Source organism: Heterodontus francisci, chromosome 13 (genome assembly GCF_036365525.1).
Source record: "Heterodontus francisci isolate sHetFra1 chromosome 13, sHetFra1.hap1, whole genome shotgun sequence".
NCBI lineage: Eukaryota > Metazoa > Chordata > Chondrichthyes > Heterodontiformes > Heterodontidae > Heterodontus > Heterodontus francisci.
The window spans coordinates 66,065,857-66,087,344 of record NC_090383.1 but is presented as its reverse complement, the minus strand read 5'-3'; the positions used below and the strand labels follow the sequence as shown (position 1 = coordinate 66,087,344).

Genomic DNA, 21,488 nt, shown 5'->3' with positions numbered 1-21,488 from the left:
TGAGGCAGGTTGTTTTAGCGCTGTGGACATGACTCCTTCTCCTAACTTCTTATCAGACCTAGCTATGCTGACACAAAGGCCCGATGAAAATATCTTTATTCATGTCAGCAGACTGTGTCTCCTGGGAGATTTTTAGCCATAGAGAAAGAGAGCTATTCAATTAATTTCTTAAAATTCTATAAGACCATTAAACTGCCATTTCTTACTGTGGAAAATTGCCCAGTTATGTCCTGTCCACAAAAAACAGAATAAATCCAATCTCGCCAATTACTGTCCCATGAATCGACTCTCAATCATCAGCAAAGTGATGGAAGGATTCGTCGACAGTGCTATCGGGCGGTACTCCAGGGCTTGAGCATAATAATCATGGCTGACATTCCAGTGCAGTACTGAAGGAGCACTGCACTGTTGGAGTTGTTGGATCCCGTAAGTTGCACAAAGAGAGACGAAGTCCGACTGTAGCTTTAAGAAATTTTATTGCAGTACGAAATGGTTACATCATCAGCAAAGCGAACAACAACAACACCTGGGCTCTTCTCTCCCCTCCTGAGCAGAGAAATCAAGCCTTTCTTATAGTTCTTCATACAAATCAGTGACACCCCCTTTATGTTCCCAATTGGTTTACAAACTTTGCAGTTTCTTGGTGTCATGGCCTGATTGGGGTACTGCCTTGTCAATTTGTCTCACCTCCTTACTCTAGCAGTTTCTCATCCCCCTATCTCCTTGGACCGTTAGGCTGATTGCTATACAATAGGCTACTATTAAACAGTCTGCAGCTGTCCTGTTAGTTTCTGCTTGTTAGTCTGCTTCTACTGATAAGCTGTCTGTGCAGCACTGAAGTTACTTTATTATTTCTGATAAGCTGTCTCTGCAGCTCTGAGGTTAGTTTGTTAGTAGTACATAATTGATTGATTAGCTGTCCTTAAATGTCCCCATTATTCTGTCCCCACAGAGGTGCTGTCTTCTTGCTCGGGTGAATGTAAAAGATCTCATGGCAGTATTTCAAAAAAGAGTAGGGGAGTTATCCCTGCTGTCCTGGCCAATATTTATCCCCCAATCAACATCACAACAAACAGTTTATCTGGTCATTATCACATTGCTGTTTGTTGTAGTTTGCTGTGCACACACTGGCTGCTGTGTTTCCTGCATTATAACAGTGACTACACTTCTAAAAAGTACTTTGTTGGCTGTAAAGCACTTTGAGATGTCCAGTGGTCATGAAAGATGCTTTATAAATGCAAGTCTTTTTTTCTTGTTACTTACTCAGCAGTAACCTGTTCAGCGATGCTCAGTTTGGGTTCCACCAGGGTCATTCCTCCACACCTCATTACAGCCTTGGTTCAAACATGGATGAAAGTTAAATTCCAGAGGTGAGGTGAGAGTGACTGCCCTGGACATCAAGGCAGCATTTGACTTCAAGGAGCCCGAGCAAAATCGAAATCAATGGGAATCAGGGGAAAGCTCTCCACTGGTTAGAGTCATATCTAGCACAAAGGAAGGTGGTTATGGTTGTTGGAGACCAATCATCTCAGGCCCAGGACATTGCTGCAGGAGTTCCTCAAGGTAGTGTCTGTCATGATTTTATGTGTGAGCTTGAGTATTAGAGACTATACAGTACTTGGAAGAGAAACTGAAAGTAACTTTGTGTTTTGGGAAAAACACCTGACCTGAGGGATGTTGTAAGGTCAGATATGCATATGCAGCAGCATTGAACAGAACTCTTTATTAAAGCTTGTTAAATCTTTGTTAAAGTTAAATCTGTGACTTGTAGTGTGAATCTTCAGCGTGAGATGTGATATTGGCAATGAGGGATATAAAGAGAAATAATACAGAGATAAATTCAGAGATATTTAGGATTGTGTCATGGAATTTTCTGGAGTTGATATGTCTGCAGTCCGGAGAATTGAGCTGTTTGATCTGACGGGTGATTCCAGTACCGTCTGTGTGAATTGGAAAGTGTGGCCGGAGGAGTTTGAAGTGTATGCTGACAGTCACAATTTGTTTTTGGATGGGGCGACGGAGGTGCAGAAAGCACAGCAACGGGCCTTATTGCTGTTCAATGCGGGTCTGTCGGTGAGGGAGACTTTCAAGACGTTGCCTGACACTGGAGAAAAGGCGGATTATGAATGTGCAGTGAAAGCTTTGAAGGAACACTATGTGGTGATGCTGAATTCCACATTCCAAAGGCATGTTTTCCGTCAGATGAGACAGAAAGAGGGGGAACAGTAGCCCAATTTGTGACTTGTTTGTCATCAGATGGATGCAATTATGTTGCGATGGATCTGAACAACCAGATAATGGATCAGATGGTCCAACATTGTCGGATAAGTTGAGGCGAAGGCTGCTAGAAAGAAGAGGCGACTTAGTATTGGATGACACTTTGAAAATAGTGGCTGCAGTGGATGGACAAGTTCGTAGCATGAAACTTGGACCCATTTCCGCCAGGGGCACGACAAAATCTGAGGTTAATCAAGTGACATAACAGAATCCAGGTACGCGTAAAAGTAAACAGCAAAAGTCTGAGAGTGTGTTTCAGGTGTGGCAACTTGGGACATTATGAAAGAAATGATTGCTGCCCTGCCAAGAGAAATATGTGCAGGAAATGTGGGGGCAGAGACCATTTTGCCAAGAAGTACAGAAGCAAAGTTGAGCAGAGTGAGAAGCCTGGCAAACCATGTAAAGGAAAGAGAGCTGGAAGTGGTATAACTGTGAGATGAGTTGAAGAAGATGCAGTGAGTGAGGACATGAATAGCAATCGTGGATACATACTTTCTGTCAATGGAAGCAACCATGAAAAAGTTCCAGTGATTGTTGGGGGTGTTGAAGTGGGCATTATTGTAGATTCAGGCACTGATAGTAATGCCATCAGCAGAGCACTGTGGGAGGAACTGAAGACAAAGAGAATCAAGTGCACATCTCGAAAATGTGTCAACAAACTTTATTCTTGCACATCTAAAATCCCTCTTCAAACTGTTGGATGTTTCACTGCGAGTGTGAGAGCTGGGGATCAGAGTATGGAGGCAGAATTCGTAGTGTTCGAAGAGTAGAGAAACTCCCAAGCTTTGGTGCTACACATAGGATTTCACAGAATTCACTTTCAATCCAATGTGGAGCTTCGAGAGGAGCTTGGACCAGTGTTTCAAGGAATTGGGAAGTTGTACAACTGCCAAGTGAGATTGACAATTGACGAGAACTTGAAGCCTGTGGCTCAGCCTGTACGCAGGACACCTTTTGGTCTGAGAGGGAAAGTTGAGGCAAAGGTCAAGGAACTGGTTGATCAAGACATCAGAGAGCCAGTTAAAGGACAAACACACAGATCTTCACTAGAGAAGGAAGCTGAATCATTTGTGCAGTTTGTGGCAGTTCATGCTGCACCCAGAGCAATGACACCTAGAGAGACTGAAAGAGAGTCAGACAAAGATCCAGAATTGAATGACATCAGACAGAGAATCCAAGCTGGAAATTGGGAGAATCGCTGATTCAGAGCATACATTGCTATATGAGATGAAGTACGTTCTCTGAGGTAACAGACTTGTAGTGCCACAAAAGCTTACGCCTAAACTGGTTCTGCAAGCTCATGAGGGTCACTGGGGAGTGGTTGGTACTAAGCAAAACTTACGAACCAAAGTATGGTAGCAGGGATGGAGAAAGATATGGAGCAGTTTGTCAAAACATATCATGGATGTCAACTTGTCAGTACACCCAATCCACCAGAACCAGTATTCAGCACATTGTTACCGGCTGGACCATGGGAGGATGTAGTAGTCGACTTCCTAGGCCCACTTCCATCTGGAGAGTCCATCCGAGTGGTGATTGACTATTAAAGCCATTATTATGAGTATGTGATAATAAAGTCTACAGCGGTAGAGAAAACGGTGTTTGCGTTGACTGAAATATTTGCAAGGTATGGTCTACTAGTCACTTTGTATTCAGACAATGGGCCACAATTCATTTCATAGACTTTTGTAGATTACATGTAAGTCACAGGAATTCACCATCACAGAGTAACCCCTAAATGGCCAAAGGCAAATGGAGAAGTGGAAAGACAAAACCAATCCTTAGAGAAACGGATTAGGATTGCTCAGGCTGAGGGTAAAGACTGGAAGGAGGTGTTGTTGTCATATGTGGCCACGTATAGAGAAACTACACACACAACAAGAAAGAGCTCAGCTGGGTTGTTATTTGGACGCAAAATATACACCAAGGTATCAGAGCTGAGGGACGTTAGAGTTGATCAGGAGGTTGATGATCATGATGCTGAGAAAAAGGGTGCTGCAAAGTTTTATACAGACCACAGAAGGAGAGCTAGACAGTCAGATGTGATGCCAGGTGATGAAGTATTGCTGAGATGGGAGAGTCCGAGTAAGGTAGATACATTATATTATCCCAAACCATGCACGGATTTTACCAAGAAGGAAAACAGTGTGACTGTGCAGTCGCCAGAAGGAGTACAGTATAACAGAAATTATTGCTGCGTCAAAAAGTATCATGGTGACAAAGACACAGCAGCAGATGAAGCAAATGTAGGAGCTGAAGTGAAGCTGACATTCAGCAATTTAGAAGTCCAAGCCCATGATGCTGTTGACAGGCAGACATCTTGGTATCCAGAGGGAGAGGGGCCGATGACATTTCCTAATCCTAACATGATGACCAGAGCTCCTGAGACAACAGGAAGACCACGCTGCGAGAGGAGACCACCAAAGCGATATGAAGATTTTGTGTTGTGATTATATTCAAACAAAAAGGATGGCCGCCAAACGCTGTCCTTGAAAGCAAATGTAATTAAAGAAATTCACTTACTCAATGAGTTAGGAAAATAATGATTTGTTAAGTTTGGTTACAAAATTTATTAATGTATGTTTGGTAAGAGATGGAATTTAAGCTACAATTGCCAAGCAGAAAATTACGGGTGTGTTTTAGTTGATAAGGGAAGAATGGCATGATTGTATGTGTGGGCTTCAGTATTAGAGACGCTAAGGTACTTTGGAAGAGAAACTGAAAGTAACTTTGTGTTTTGGGAAAAGCACCTGACCTGGGGGTGGTTGTATGGTCAGATAGGTATATGTAGCAACAGTGAACAGAACTCTTTATTAGTGCTTGTTAAATCTTTGTTAAAGTTAAATCTGTGACTTCAAGTGTTGATTCTTTCAGCCTGCGATGTGACAGTGTCTTAGGCCCAACCATCTTCAGCTGCTTCATCAATGATCTTGCCTCCATCATAAGGTCAGAAGTGGGGATGTTCTCTGATGATTGCATAGTGTTCAGTACCATTTGTGACTCCTCAGATACTGAAGCAGTCCGTGTCCACATGCAGCAAGACCTGGACAACATTCAGGTTTGGGCTGTTAAGTGGCAAGTAACATTCGCGCCACACAAGTGCCAGGCAATGATGACCTCCAACAAGAGAGAATCGAACCATCTCCCATTGACATTCAATGACATTATCATTGCTGAATCCCCCACTATCAACATCCTGGGGGTTACTATTGACCAGAAACTTAACTGGACCAGCCTTACAAATACTTTGGCTATAAGAGCAGTACAGAGGCTGGGAATTCTGTGGTGAGTAACTCAACTCCTGACTCCCCAAAGCCTGTCCACCATCAAGAAGGCACAAGTCAGGAGTGTGATGGAATACTCTTTATTTTCCTTGATGAGTGCAGCTCTAACAGCACTCCAGAAGCTCAATACCATCCAAGTCAAAGCAGTCTGCTTTATTGGTACCCCATCCATCACCAGTGCACCACGAATGCAGTGTGTACCATCTACAAGATGCACTGCAGCAACTCGCCAAGGCCCCTTCAACAGCACTTTCCAAACCTGCGACCTCTACCGCCGAGAAGAACAAGAGCAGCAGATACATGGGAACACCAGCATCTGCAAGATCCCCTTCAAGTCACACACTTGGAACAATATTGCCACTCCTTCACTATTGCTGTCATCATTTTGGGACTCCCTTCCTAACATGTACCTACACCACATGGATTTCAGTGGTTCAAGAAGGTGATTGACCACCACCTGCTCAAGGGTAATAAATGCTGGCCTTGCCAGTGATACTCACATCCCATGAACAATTATTTTTTAAAAAACCCTCAGAGCAGAGCATGGACAGCATTACAGGTGGCTGTAAAGGTGACTGTGGCATAAATCTCTTCGCAATGGGCTCTGTCTTGGACAGGGGACATCACCAATATTTTGCAGTTTACCATCAACTGTTGTGCAAGAGAGCAGCTGAGGCACTGTATGCTATGAGCAAGGAATACATTGCCTTCCCTCTTTGCTGAGGCAAGCAAGCAGAGCAGGCTCATGGCTTTGCAATGATGTTGGATATCCCCATGGGCCAAGATGCCATTGACTGCACACCTGTTGCTTTGTAGGCATTACATCTCCATTCAGAACATCAAACGGTTCCTCGTCCTCAATTTGGAGCTCGTGTGCAATTATGCTTGTCAATGTCCAGTATTCTGGCAGAAATTCTGAAGTCTTTATTCTGCTCAAGTCCTCTGTACCATCAGCATTTACATAGGAACATAGGAGCAGGAGTAGACCATTCAGTGCATCGAGCCTGCTCTGCCATTCAGTACGATCATGGCTGATCATCCACTTCAGTGCCTTTTTCCCCACACTAACCCCATATCCCTTTATGTCATTGGTACTTAGAAATCTGTCAATCTCTGCTTTAAACATACTCATTGACTGAGCTTCCACAGCCCTCTGGGGTGAAGAATTCCAAAGATTCACAACCATCTGAGAAAATAAATTTCTCCTCATCTCTGTCCTAAGTGGCTTCCCCCTTATTTTGAAATTGAGTCCCCTGGTTCTAGACTCCCGAGCCCGGGGAAACATCTTACCTGCATCTACCCTGTTTATGGCTTTAAGTATTTTGTAGATTTCAATGAGATCACCTCTTATTCTTCGAAACTCTAGAGAATACAGGCCCAGTTTCCCCAATCTCTCTTCAAGGACAGTTCCGCCATCCCGGGACCAAGTCTGGTGAACAAGTCTGGCAGGTACGCTAGCGACGTTTAAGAGGCATCTTGACAAGTACATGAATAGGATGGGAATAGAGGGATACGGTCCCTGGAAGCGCAGAAGGTTTTAGTTTAGACAGGCATCAAGATCGGCGCAGGCTTGGAAGGCCGAATGGCCTGTTCCTGTGCTGTACTGTTCTTTGTTCGTTGCATTCCCTCTATGGCAGTTATATCCTTCCAAAGGTAAGGGGACCAAAACTGCACACAGTACTTCAGCTGCGGTGTAACCAAGGTTTTATACAATTGAAGCAAGACTTCACTACTCCTGTACTCTTGCAATAAAGGCTAACATACCATTAGCCGTCTTAATTGCTTGCTGCACCTACATGTTAGCTTTCAATGACTTATTGACGAGGACACCCATGTCCCTTTGTAAATCTACACTTTCTAATCTCTTACCATTTAAGAAATACTCTGCACATCAATTCCTCCTACCAAAATGGATAACCTCACATTTTTCCACATTATATTCCATCTCCCACGTCCTTGCCCACTCACTAAGTCTGTCCAAATCCCCTTGAAGCCACTTTGTATCTTCCTCACAACAGACATCCCCACCTAGTTTTGTGTCATCTGCAAACTTTGAAATATTACATTTGATCCCCACATCCAAATCATTGATATATATTGTGAACAGCTGGGGCCTAAGTACTGATCCTTGCGGTACCGCACTAGTCACAGCCTGCCAACGTGAGAATGACCCATTTATTCCTACTCTGTTTTCTGCCTGTTAACCAATTCTTAATCCATGCCAGCATATTACCTCCTATCCCGTGTGCTTTAATTTTGCTAACCAACCTCCTGTGGGGGATTTTATCAAAAGCCTTCTGAAAATCCAAGAATACTCCGTCCACCAACTTCCCTTTATCAATTCTGTTAGTAACATCCTCAAAAAAAAACTCCAACAGGTTTGTCAAGGTAGAAGGATTAGAGGGGACACGAGGAAAAACTTTTTCATCCAGAGGGTGGTGGGTGTCTGGAAATCACTGCCAGGAACGGTGGTGGAGACAGAAACCCTCAATTCTTCTAAAAGGTACCTGGACATGCACCTGAAGTGCTGTAATCTGCAAGGCTATGGACAAAGTACTGGAAGGTGGGATTAGATGGGGTGGCTAGTTTCTTCGGCTGGCACGGACACAATGGGCTGAATGGCCTCCTGTGTCGTAGCTTTTCTATGGTTCTATGTTGAAACATGATTTCTCATTCATAAATCCATGTTGACTATGCCTAATCAGATCATTATTAGCCAAGTGTCCATTTATCACATCCTTTAGAATAGATTCTAACATTTTCCCTACTAGATATTAAGCTAACAAGTCTGTAATTCCTTGTTTTCTCTCTTCCCTCCCTTCGTAAATAGTGGGGTGACATTTGCTACCTTACAATCTGCAGGAACCGTTCTAGAATCTATAGAATTTTGGAAGCTCGCCAATGCATCCACTATCTCCATAGTTACCTATTTCAACACTCTGGGGTGGTCCTAGGGAGTTATCAACCTTCAGCCCCATTAATTTCTCCAATACAAACTTCTTACTAATACTAATTTCCTTCAATTCCTCATTCTCCCTAGTCACTTGGATCTCTAATTCTGGGAGATTTCTTGTATCTTCCTCAGTGAAGACAGACACAAAGTAATCATTTAGCTTCTCTGCCATTTCTCTGTTCCCCATTATAAATTCTCCTGACTCTGCCTGTAATGGACCCACATTTCTCTTAGCCAAATGTTTCCTTTTTACTTATCTATAGAAGCTTTTACAGTCCGTTTTTATGTTTTTTGCTAGTTTACATTCATATTCTATTCTCCCTTTCTTTATCAGTTTCTTGGTCCTCCTTTGCTGTATTCTAAAATCCTCCCAATCCTCAGGTTTACTACTATTTCTGACAACTTTATAGGCCTTTTCTTTTAATCATATACAATCCTAAACTACCTTTGGTAGCCACAGTTGACTGCCTTTACTTTTGGGGTTTTTGTTCCTTGAAGGAATGCATAGTTGCTGTAAACTATGTAATAATTCTTTGAAGGCTATCCATTATCTATGCACTGTCATACCTTTTAATGTATTTTCCCAATCCATCTCCACCAATTTGCCCCTCATACCTTCATAATTTCCTTTGTTCAAATTTAACACCCTGGCTTCAGATTGAACTACCTCATTTTCAAACATAATGTAAAATTCTATCATATTATGGTCACTCATCCCTAAAGGTTCTTTTACAACAAGATTATTAATTAGCCCTTTCTCATTATATAATACTAGATCTAAAATAGCCTGTTCTGTAGTCGGTTCCTCAACATACTCCAGAAACTCGTCCTCCGCAGCATTAATGCTCACTAGGTTTGCCCAGTCTATGTGCAGTTTGATGTCACCCATAATTACTGTATTACCCCTGCTACATGCTTCTCTAATCTCATGATTAATATCATGCCCCACACTACCACTACTGTTTGGTGACCTATAAACAACTCCTACCAATGTTTGCTGTCCCTTGCTGTTTCTTAGCTTCACTCAGACAGATTCCACATTTTCTTCTTCTGATCTGAGATCCTCCCTCACTAATGTACTTAGCCCATCCCTTATTATCAGTGCAACATCACCTCCTTTTCTGTTTTCCTGTCCTTCCTAAATGCCAAATATCCTTGATTATCCAGTTCCCAGACTTAGTCATCTGTAGCCACGTTTCTGTAATGGCAATTAGATCTTACCCATTTACCGCTATTTATGCCTTTAAATTATCTACCTTGTTAAGAATGCTGCGTGCATTCAGGTAGAGTGCCCCTAACCTTGTCCTTTTGACATTATTCTGCATCCTAAACCTAGTTGATGCTTGCCTTTGTTTCGCCTGCCTTCTAATGTTGCTTGCTATTGTTACGACTGCTTGGGACAAAGCCCCCAATCAAAATATATGATTCTGATCGCGGTGGGAGGAACGCACTGTCAATTCAGTCCTGTCGCTCCACAGGTCGCATCATATATCTTTAAGCTTTCCAAATCGAAGAAAGCAGCAGCTGAATTGAAACAATTTAGCAACCCCAATGGTCTGCTCAATGACATTTCATGTCGAAGCATGGCTCTCATTATATGCAAGCTGCCCGCGTGTGCTTGGGTTGTACACCACAGTCCTGACCCAGGGGGTCAGTGGATAACCCCAGTAGCCACCCTATGGTCTTTCGTGGGTCTGCACTGAGTGCTGTTGGAGGGCACAGAGTGTGAAGAAGGGACTTTGGTAAGTGAGTGGATTTTAAGGGTTAATCTCTCTAAAGTCTAGTCTGTGTTTTGTTTACATTTAGCAATTAATTGAAATTACTGCTTAAGTTAAGAGGTCAGTTAGGTTTCTTACAGTTTTAAACAGGGGTTATACAAGCTCTCAGAGTAGCTGCAGCTAGTTAATTAGGTAGCTAGTTTAAACAGGTTTCTGAGCTCCAGCAGAGCATTGTTTACAGGAAGCAAAAATTCAAGGGACTCTCAGTGCTGCTTGTCTGCATTGAGTGCTGCTGGAGGGCACAGAGTGTGAAGAAGGGAGTTTGGTAAGTGAGGGAGTTCGGTAAGGAGGGGGGATTATAAATTACGAGAGAAACTAAATTTGTCCACAGTGAGAGCTACTTTGCACTGAGTGTCAAGTGGGCATCTGGTGCATGAGGGAGTTCAGTGAGGGAGGGGCTCCTTTCTTTCTCTACCTTTTTTCAGCCTCCAGCAGCTGCTTCGCTCTTCGGTACGGGGAAGAAGCTGATTGGTGAGTAACTGGTAAGTTATTCTACTTCTAATTGTAATAAATAGTTATTAAAGTTACGGTGTGGCAAGTCAGCTTGGCCGACTGGAATGTACATCCTGCGGTATGTGGGAAGTCATGGACGGACCTTGTGTCCTAGACGAACACATCTGCAGGAAGTGTCACCGGTTGCAGAAGCTTGAGCTCCGGGTTTCAGAACTCGAGCGGTGGCTGGAGTCACTGTTGTGCATCCACAAGCCACAGGACTACGTGGATAGTACATTTAGGGAGGTGGTCACACTGCAGGGTAAGGGCGGAATATGCGGTTTGCCTTTAAGGCTTGCAAGGAATCAGTATTGTTTAAAGAACCGGCAAGCCTTAGGAGTTATAGGAAGGTGCATTTTTGTTGCCTTAGAAACAGCCATTTGGAGACTGCGATTCTCGTTACCATAGATAAAGCCACTGGGAATGAGTTTCATGTGATACATTTGTTACAATTCAGTTTTTGAACTGGGTTTGCTGGAAGACAATTTGTTCTAACAAAACACACAGCCAGACACAGACAGCTGTGGTGTTTAGCACTTGAAAAAAGAGCTCTCAACCATTTAAACTGAAGGAAGTGATTTTTAGTCTGTTTATTATTATCTCTCACCATTCTAAAAAAAAAAGTGAAGCCAAAACACAGATCTCTGGTAATTTAAATTGAAGAAAGGGAAGTTAGACTGTGAAAATTTTTTATGCCTCAAAATCTCTAAAGTCCGCTTGATTCCATTGAAAGTATTTATAAGTCGTTAATTGTTGAAATTCACTGGAGGAGATCAACATCCTGTGAGGACTTCAAGCAACATTGGACTGTAAATTTGCAAGGACTCTAATTTTTTCTATTTTAAATGTTCTTCTCATTAAAGAGTTAATATATTGATTTAAAGACACCTGGTTTGGTTAGTCTCATTCGGGGTTAATAGGCGGTACAATTTGGTTGGGGTTTCTTTAATTTGGACAGTTGTTAGCCGATCTGTGGAACGACGGGATTGAATTAGCAGTGCGTTGGTCCTACCACAATCAGAATCGTATATTTTGATTGGGGCTTTGACAGGAGCGGTCGGTCGTAACAAAGGGCTGAACATATTCAAAAGTGTCTCCTTCAACATAAATGGGAGGTGAAATATTTGGCTAATCCGGTGTGGGTTGATATGAGTTTTGTTTTGGCAACATTCTAGGACAGGCTGAGTCTCTTGTATGCAGAATTAAGAGATCGAGAGCAGCTTGCAAACCTGGTGCAGAGTGGGCAACAACACTTCAGTCATCCGCAAACTGTAGATCATGTATGTCTATGGTGGTCAGTTTAGTTTTGGCATGGAGGCGGCTGAGGTTAGACTTTTCCATCTAGGCGGTACTTAATACTCACACCAGAGGGCAGATGATCTTTCATGAGGTGAATAGCCACTGTCAGGTAGATTGTAAATAGTATGGGGGCTATCACACAGCTTTGCTTGAGCCCAATCTGGATTTTGAAGGCATCTTTTTCAGATCTCCCACTCATGGCAGTTGCAGTCATATCATCTTAGAACAATTGCAGGATTGTGATGACTTTTCTTGGACACCCAAATCCTTCGAGCACAGTCCTCAGAGCCTTGTGATTTACTGAGTCAAATGCTTTGGTCAGGTCAGTGAATGCAGTGAAGAGTTCCTGGTGGTGGTCTCGACATTCTTCCTGGATTTGTCGGGCAACAAAGACCATGTCGGAGGTTCCTTTGGAAGGTCTAAAGCCACATTGTGTCTCTGGGAGGATTTCCTTATCCACAGGAAGTAGGTAGTTCACGTGAATGCCTGACAGGATTTTCCCTGCTAAGGACAAGAGGGAAATAGCTCGATCGTTCCCACAGTACGATTTATCTCCCTTCTTGAATGTAGTTACAATTGTCACATTCCTGAAGTCGGGAGGTGGGGGATAGTGGGGTGGGTGGGGTTCTTTCTCCTCCTAAATCTGAAGGATGAGTGCATGGAGTCTTGAAGTGGGCAAAAGCCCAACAGTATAAGGCAGATATGGCTATATTTTTATAATGAGCTGTCAGCCAGCTTTCATCTCCAGTTGTATGATGGATCCATTTTGGCTGTGATTGTTGAATCAGTACTTGAGAGCAGTGAGGAAAATCAACCAATTATGTAAAAGAGAAACTGAACTAATCAAATAATTAAGTATTTTTTTTCCAGTCAAACCAATGCAGCAGATTACAAATGCAAAACATAAAGGGATGGATTTTGTGCAGGTCGTGGGTCGCCAGGCCAGAAAGTTGGGGAGAACCCCACCTCTGAATTTTTTCAGACCCCCCGAGCAAGTCTCTGGTCTTTTGGGGTCAAAGTTTAAGGAGGCGTGATCAGGGTGGGGATCCTGCCTCCAAGAGCTGCTGGCCAATCACAGGTCCGGCAGCTCAGCAGTATCGGCAGAGCAACCGGGAGCGGTAGCCATTGCCAGTGCTGCAGAGGCCTCGGACCCAGGCCCAGCGGAGGAACCCCAGAGAAGAGGTAGGTGAGGCGGGATCGCCGAGGCTAATCCGGTAGGCCCCAGTAAGGGGGGATGGAGGTGTGGGTGTTCGGACCAGGGAGAGAGGGGTCCCGGGGAGTATAGTTGTTCCTGGTGATGGTCATCCTTGGGCCACAAATTGCCCATGAAGGAGGGACACCCCCCCCCATCCCCCCCCCCCCCCAAGACTGCAGGGAAGATGCCGCATTTTCCAAGGTAAGATCCCAGCGGCGGTGGGAAGAAGCCCTTATTTGGCCTCTGGGTGGAGAAGTCATTGTCAGCCTATCCTACCCCCGGGAGAATCAGAACTGGGAATTCCAGTGTCTGGTTCCATGGTGGGCGATTCTGCCTCGATTCTCTGGCCCCCTGCCACGAAAACCTGCTGTTGGGATGAGATCAAAATCCGGCGCAAAGTTTATAACAGTAAAATATTAAAAATTACATAGTTCAGAAGGCATTAAACTCATTTGTAAAATTGCTTTGTCTTTGAGTACCTTTTACTATTACTACCTCTCTGAAATACCTTTGCTGTTCATTCCAGTTATCTCTCTCTCATTTGGAGAGTTAATAACTACATCTTGTGTGTTCAGTTGTCTGTGTGCAACAATCTGACCATATGCACAGTGTATAATTTTCCACCATGCATCAGTGTAATTTCCTCAAGAAATCTCTGCAATAAATCAATGCTGGTTTTTCCTCAGGCTCTAATAGCAATCATCAGTTTGTTTTTCTAAATGATTTTAAAACCAGCTGGAGGAGGAACTTTACAATCATTTTTGTAATAAGTTTGCTGAGAACACACGCACACAGAATTCAAAACAATTATTCAAACAGATTTATTTGTCCAACTGTGGTATCTGTTTATCTAGCTTCAGGAAGGAAGAAAACAACTACTTTTTTATTTTACAGGAACTAATTAAACAACACTTTTTTTCACTATCTCTGAGCTTAATTCTTATCAACTTATTTCTAAATCTTTTCATTGATGATGTGCACCCCATCCCTCTGTCCGCACACCAGCACCACAATTTGCAACAATATGACCTCCGAATCACTGTGAGTGTATTGAAGATCCCCTAATAGAAATAAAACGTATTATAAATAGGACCCCAGCAGCCTTTTGTATAAAAGCTACACAGGCCAAAAATTCCCAGGTTTGTTTCTCGATAGCTGTGGTTATTGCAGCTATGTGGGAACTACACTTGGACATTAATATTCATGGGCTAGGCAGGGGAAAAATTGATCAAGGTTTGTATGCCTGATTGTTATATGAGAGATCTACTGACTCCTGAAGGAAACTTGGTGTACGTGTTTATGTTGGAAAGGAAAGGACTGGGCTCAGCTATAATCCACTCCATGATTGGAAACCTGCCAACATTCATTATCTGGGCTCATACGTGGAGAATGGCCATTTAAGCAAGATACTGAACTGTGCCTGCCCCCTGTGGAATTGTACTCCAGCAACATTCAGGAAAGCAGGGGAGAAAATTGGAGGTGGGGGGGGGGGCGGCGCGCAAGGTACGATGAGGAAGTGTTGTAAATGGCTGCTAAGTGCTGAATTGTAAGAAGAATTCATGCCCCATCATAATTAAATAGCTTTAAGGAAGTTCACATATGGTGTGATCATCAGCTATGGATTAAGTCGTATTTGAAATTATTTAATTTCTTCCCCTGCAAAAACAATGGGTGAACTAGATTTTAACCAAAGCAATTTTTTTGAATCTTAAGCTATCCCTCGCAGGTGAGGAGGATTGTCTGCCGTAAGTCCAAAGTTGGCTGATGAGGCCGAGTCGGGACCTACAGACTAAAATAATTGATGCTTTGTTGAATAACTTTTTTTGAATAAAATGGCATGGAAAAATAGTACATGGACGGAGGACAGAAAAGGGACACCGATGTCCTAAAGAATCAGGTTACGAGTGGAAAGACTTGATTTATGGTATGAGGAGGATAACTATTTAAATGTGAAGAATACCACACCTAAAGATGAAGAGTGATAATTATTTTAATAATAAGTGGGTTATCTATTAAAATAATACATATAATAATCCTATTTCACTGTATAAAATAGATTGCTCATAAGGAAAATGCAATACAACTTGCTGTTTTAGGAAATCGAGACTGAAGTACTTCTTTAGGTCTTGGCTTATAAGAAAAACATTCACATTCAAATAACATGAAATGTCAGTTGCAAACTGATTTGTTCTTTCCTTCGCAGTCTTGCTTTACATCCAGAAAGAAGTCTGGTTGCAACAGGTCAAGTTGGGAAGGAGCCCTACATCTGCGTTTGGGATACTTACAACGCACAGATGGTTTCTATTCTGAAAGACATTCACACGCATGGAGTTGCTTGCTTGGCATTTGATTCTGATGGACAGGTATGTGTTAAAAATGACAGAAAACAGCAAATGTGGGCAGTTTGGAACCTGAATTCTGTACCTAGTTGTTGGAATAATATTGTTCTTTAGCTTTTAGACTAGTTAGTGATGCATTCAAATCTGAAGCAAACTAGCCAAGATGTTGCAAACTGTAGACATTGGCAAATGTCAGGTACAATTATTCAACTCAAACAGAAACAGAAAATACTGAAATCACTCAGCAGATCAGGCAGCATCAGTGGAGAGAAAAGTAGAGTTAATGTTTCAGGTCGATGACCTTTCATCAGAACCGGCAAAGGTTTGAAATGTAATAGATTTTGAGCAAGTGAAAGGGGGGGGGTGGGGGGAAAGAAGAACAAAAGAGAAGGCCTCTGATAGCTTGGCGGGCAGAAGGCGTTAAATTATAAAAGCTTTCATGGTACAAAGCCAAGTAAGGAAACAAAAGATGTGTCTGGATGAGGTGTAGATGGCAGTATAGCAGCCTCCAAACGTAATGTAAAGGGATTAAGAAAGAAACAAGGGTGGGGGTTGGGCAGGGAACAAAGCAAAAAAAAAAAAGCACGAGAAAAGAAAAAACATTGGGGGCAGAGGTTATCATCTAAAATTGTTAAACTTCATATTGAGTCTGGAAGGCTGTAAAGTGCCCAGTCAAAAGATGAGAGGGTGTTCCTCAAGCTTGCATGAGCTTAATTGGAACACTGTAGCAGGCCAAGGACAGAAAGGTCAGAGTGGGAGCAAGGTGGAGAATTCAAATGACAAGTGACAGGAAGCTCTGGATCACGGAGGGAAGTGGGACCCAGGGCTGCAATTTACGGGCGGTAGCCAATTCAGTGGCTTCTGCCATGGCTGTCATCCAGTTCAGGATGGTGGCCCACCCGCAAGGTCTGCTGGCCCAATCATAGGGTCAGCAGCCTCAGTAGTGCCGCTGGGAGCTGTGGCCACTGCTGGGGCTACACCTGGAGGATAAGAGCGCATCATGGGCACGTGCCCTCAAAGTAAGGTGCTACGGTCAAGTGAGGAGAGGTCGAAGGGCTTCCCTCTTTTCCCTCTCTTTGTTAGACCACAACAGGTGTAATTTTTTCTTAAAGTGGATGTACTGGCCAATTCAGTAGGTGTTTGATTACTTACTTGCTATGATCATAACGAGATCCAATCGGACAGGTTTTCTTGAGTTAACAAGGAAAGAGGTTAATTTTATTGTACCTAAACTGAACTAATAAAAATAATAAACACGCATCAAATTTCAATCTCACGCACACAAATAGGTTAGAGAGTGGAGAAAGGTAGATTGGTTAAGTTAGAGTCCATAGAAAAAAGGATATACAGTCTGTGAGGTTTGATGATTCGGCTGGCTTCTAGCTGAATTTGGTGGTTCTGAGGCTTTTAGTTTGAAGAGGTAGATGACTGGTTGATGGGTCTCTTGCAGATGATTTCCTCCAGTGGAGTTTCTGGTTGTAGCTGGAGTATGCAAAAGTGGTCAGTCAACAGGCTGGATTTGAAAGCTTTCAGGCTGGAATGGAGAGAGAGAGAGCCCCACTCGGGCCTGCACATGTCAGAGTCCAGTTGCCTCTCCTTTCTCTGGCAGAAAGACACAAGCTTAAAATCACTGATGGGGTGGGGCTTGTCACATGATAGTCACTCAGTAATTCAAACATAGAGGTTAGCAGTATTTCTCTCTTGCTAAAAAGAACAGGTAGCTCCTTTGAACTTCCTGGATCTTGGTTCTTGCTGAGGCATGAGCAGACATTTCATCTCCCTCCTCACAAGTATTGGAGTGTAGGATACAGTGTTGCAAATCATCCTAACCTGCCAGCAAAATCATCCTTGTAGCTTTTCTTCTTTAAATGTCTTTAAAAATATATATAAATTCAGATCTCGGATCATTGGATTAAAGAAAATTATCATTCAACAAAGCACATTGGTGTAATAAAGGTAAGTGGGGTCTGGGGCTCTGGGGCCAAAGGGTGCCCAAAAAAGAGGGTACCTGACCCCTTGCAGCTTACTGGGGCGATGCTAAGGTTTACCTGGTAGTTTCCCTAGGCATGCTGGTAAAATGCCAGTGGAGGTGGGAAGAGACCCTTAATTGGCCACTTAGGTGGCTCAGTTGGGCCCCAGGCAGGCGGGATATCTGGCAAAATGAGAACTCTCCGAAGGCTCTGTAAAATTCCGCCCTCTTTTGTCGTAGTTTGCAAAGCCACATGATCTCTCCAGTTGCACATTGAACATATGGCTTCATTTAGCATATCCTCCTAAATTCTTTTCCTCCCATCTTCAGTAACCATTCGAACAATGGTCCAGACAAGAAATTGTTTTTGGCAAATTTACTATTTTTCATGGTTCTTCTGTGAAGTGTTAATTGGTGCGATAAATATTTTTTACAAGTGCTTAAAAAGGTCCTGTAATTTTTCTTCAAGTTTGAGTTTCAAGTTTTCTTTCGTTTGTCATTGGTTGGATTTTACTGCAGTGACAGGGGTCCCGGTGGCAGGCCGGAAGGTGGGCAAGGCCTCGGCCCTCTGTTGGACCCCTGGACGGCCAGCAGCACTGCAGTACCAGCAATGCCATGGGGAACAGTAGCCCGTTGCTGGTACTGCAGGTGGTTTGCAGTGGCGATGAAGACGATCCTGGGATGCAGCTAAGTGGGATCAGAGTTCCCGGGGCCAGTCAGGCAGGCCCGGGTGGGGGGGGTATTTGGTGAGGGCAGGGGGTTCTTGCAGCGGGGGCAGCCATTGCCACTGGAAGACCTTCTGTGGGCTTTGGATTTCCCCCAGAGGAGGGACCGCCCCCTGCCTGCTACGAGGCCGTCAGGTCTTACCTGGTGGTATCTCCACATGACAGCAGGCCCCTCCGACTTTAGTAAACTGGGAGTGGAGGTGAAAAGTTGCCCTTGAGTGGCCATCAATTGGCCATGGTTATCCTAACTGGAATTTTGTCTTGGTGGTTCTGATAATCATGTCAATTAGGCCAGTCGTGTTTTAAAGAAAGAAAATAAAGATAAAACAAGCATGTTAAAAGAATAACGTACAGGAAGAGGAATAATGAAAATTATGAAAGAAAAAACAAAGAGAATGAAAATAACTGAAATAGTAAAGAACAATATTAAATAATGGAGGTCAGAATAAATTAAGCAAAGATAAAAAGAAGAAAAAATAAGAATATATTTTTTATTCCACCCAAAATTCTATCCTCTTTCCCTTCTATCCGTGATTCATCTTGTAATATGTTTTCAACTGGGATCTGAAACCCCCAAAATCTTGTCCAAGTGGCCTTTCAATGTGTGAACCTCTGCTAATTATTTGCAACCTTTTCAATTGTGAGGGGAAGAGGAGTTAGAAGAAACTAAATCTGATTCTCTATTCAAATATTAGCGACATTCATAGATTTTCCCATTGTGGTCAAAGGATAGCAATCAGTACTACTCACAATGGGCTTTCCTTGTGCCAATTCTAGTCAATTCCTTCACTGTCACTAGGTTAAAATCCTGGAACTTCCTCCTTTAATAGTACTTTTCGGTGTACCTCCACCACATGGATTGCAGTGGCTCACCAGTATCATCTCAAGGGCAATTAGGGATGGGCAACAAATTCTGGTCTTGCCACTGACACCCACATCCTGTGAATGAATAAAAGAAGTCACTCTGGAAATGTATTTGAAATGGAAGTAAACTATTGAATGTGGTTCAGTGGTGCTCAGTGGTTTTTGTAATCATAAAAACAAATCTCTGGGGCTGAATTTTACCAGTTCTTGGTCGGGGGCCATGGCGGGGGGTGGGTGGCCTGTAAAATAGTTATGGGTGTGGCCCGCCACGACCCCAACGCCAAGAAAGCCCCTCCGCATATTGGCAGCGGTGAGACCTCATTGCAGCCCCCCCCCCCCACCCCCTGAACTTACCTGGTCCCGGTGGCCATCCCACATCGACTTTATGGCTGCCAGCCACAACTCACACGCCTTTGGAACGCCGTACGGAATTCTGAGGCAAGACACTGGTGGGGTGGGGGGAAGGACTGGAAATTTCAGGGCGGGAGGGGTGGGGGAGCGGTGAAAACCACTGCGATTGGTTGCGGGAATTGTGGGAAACGGTTTAAGGTTAAAGGGAATAATGTTCGGGGGGGGAAGGTCGGAAGTGAAAACTCACTTTTTTGGGGGTGACAGGACAAAAAACATCATCCGATTATTCAGTTGGGGGGGGGGTGGTGGTGGGAGATGTGACTGGAAATGTCAATAACATTTTATTCAATTTTTGCACATCCCTGTCCTTATAAACATTTAAAGGCACTGAAGGGCTTGAAGTCCGTTAAAAATGGAGCTGGCGCCTGCGCGGTGGCACCAGACGCCGTTGCTGGGGACGCAGAAGCAGCCCCCTCTATATCATCCGGGGCAGGTGCTCCGCCCCTTCCATTTAAATAAGCCCCCGCGTGAAATATGACAGGGTCTCAGTGGCGGCGCTTCCGTGTCAGAAGGCCACCGGGTACAAAGCGCACCACCGCAAAGTGTGGCGCACAAATAAAATTCAGCCCCTGGAGACTGCAACAGCTAACAATTCTGGAAGTACAGAATATTTGAAGTATAAAATGACTTATTTGTTGTGAAATTGAAAAAAGACATGCTCAGGAGAGTTTATGGAATATTTCAAATACTTGGGTTTTATTTAATTGACGAAATAATTCATCTAATTTTCTCACAGCGCTTGGCCTCTGTAGGATTGGATGCCAAAAATACAGCCTGCATCTGGGATTGGAAAAAAGGGAAAGTGCTAGCAACGGCAACAGGCCACTCAGACAGGGTAAGTAAACATTCAAGACATTGGACTGCATTTTAAAAGGCCGCCACCAAAATAGGCGGCGGGCAAAAAACATTGCACCCTGCGCACATCGTGGAGCCACCGCAATTCCAAATGCGGCAGCTCATTCGCATGGTCAGGGTGGCCGCCTTTCCCCCCCCCCCTCACCGATGATGTGGAGGGGGCGGGCGAGCCATCCCCGACAACGGTGTCCGGCGCCAATGTGCAGGCACTGGTGCAATTTTTAAAGGGCTTACAGCCCTAAATGACCATTTACATTTTTAGAGACAATGAATGTAAAGGTAATACAAATGAATGAAAATATCTTTCCCTGCACTCTCCCACCCCCGCCCCAGAATACCTACCGTGTATATATGACCTTCACCTCATGCCCAATTCTTCCCCCAAAGTTCAGAACCTTTGTCCTTTACCTCTTCCTATCACCTCCCCCCCCCCCCCCCCAACCAATCTGAAGGGTTTGACCCCACTCCCCCTCATCCCGCACTGAGGAGGGTACCTCCTCCCCCCCACAGGAGTTGTGCCTCGTTTCCCCGGATGGGGATTCGAAAACGCGGCATTGCCAGCCGCCAGAATGAATATCGGTGCGGCACATAAGGAGGCGATGGGATCTTCATTAATTCAGGTAGGTTAATTTACTTACGTATGGAAATCGTGGTCCCGTCGCTGAGCGGCAGGGGGGCCGCCACGAGGACTGTCTGTCTCTGTTAAGATCGGGCTGGGCCCTGTTGGGGGGGGTGGAAGAGGGGCAAAATAAATGTATTTTTTTTTAACTGCATCTTTAAATATTAAAATTTAAAGGTAGGGCTCAAGCCCTTTAAAAATGGCATAAATGCCTGCGCACAGGCAGCTGACGTCATTGCTAGGGACGGACAGCCCGCCCCCTCCACATGATGGGGGTGGGGGGGGGGGGGGGCGGGCGGCCCGCTCCAGCTATTTAAATAAGCCACCGCGCTTCATCCGCGGCAACTCCACGACGTGCGGCCTGCACAAGCAGGCTGCCACTGTTTTCGCTGGCTGACTTGTAAAATTCAGCTCATTGAGTATCTGTT

The 21,488-nt window shown here is 44.0% G+C and overlaps 1 protein-coding gene across 1 annotated transcript in view; it reads left to right on the top strand.

The window, feature by feature from the left end:
* LOC137376798 (echinoderm microtubule-associated protein-like 6) overlaps positions 1-21,488 on the top strand; it is a 741,885-nt gene that overhangs the window by 148,601 nt on the left and 571,796 nt on the right. The window contains exons 3-4 of the mRNA XM_068045814.1: positions 15,482-15,641; positions 20,323-20,421. Coding sequence (XP_067901915.1) covers positions 15,482-15,641; positions 20,323-20,421 — 259 coding nt within the window. The remainder of the gene's footprint in view (positions 1-15,481; positions 15,642-20,322; positions 20,422-21,488) is intronic.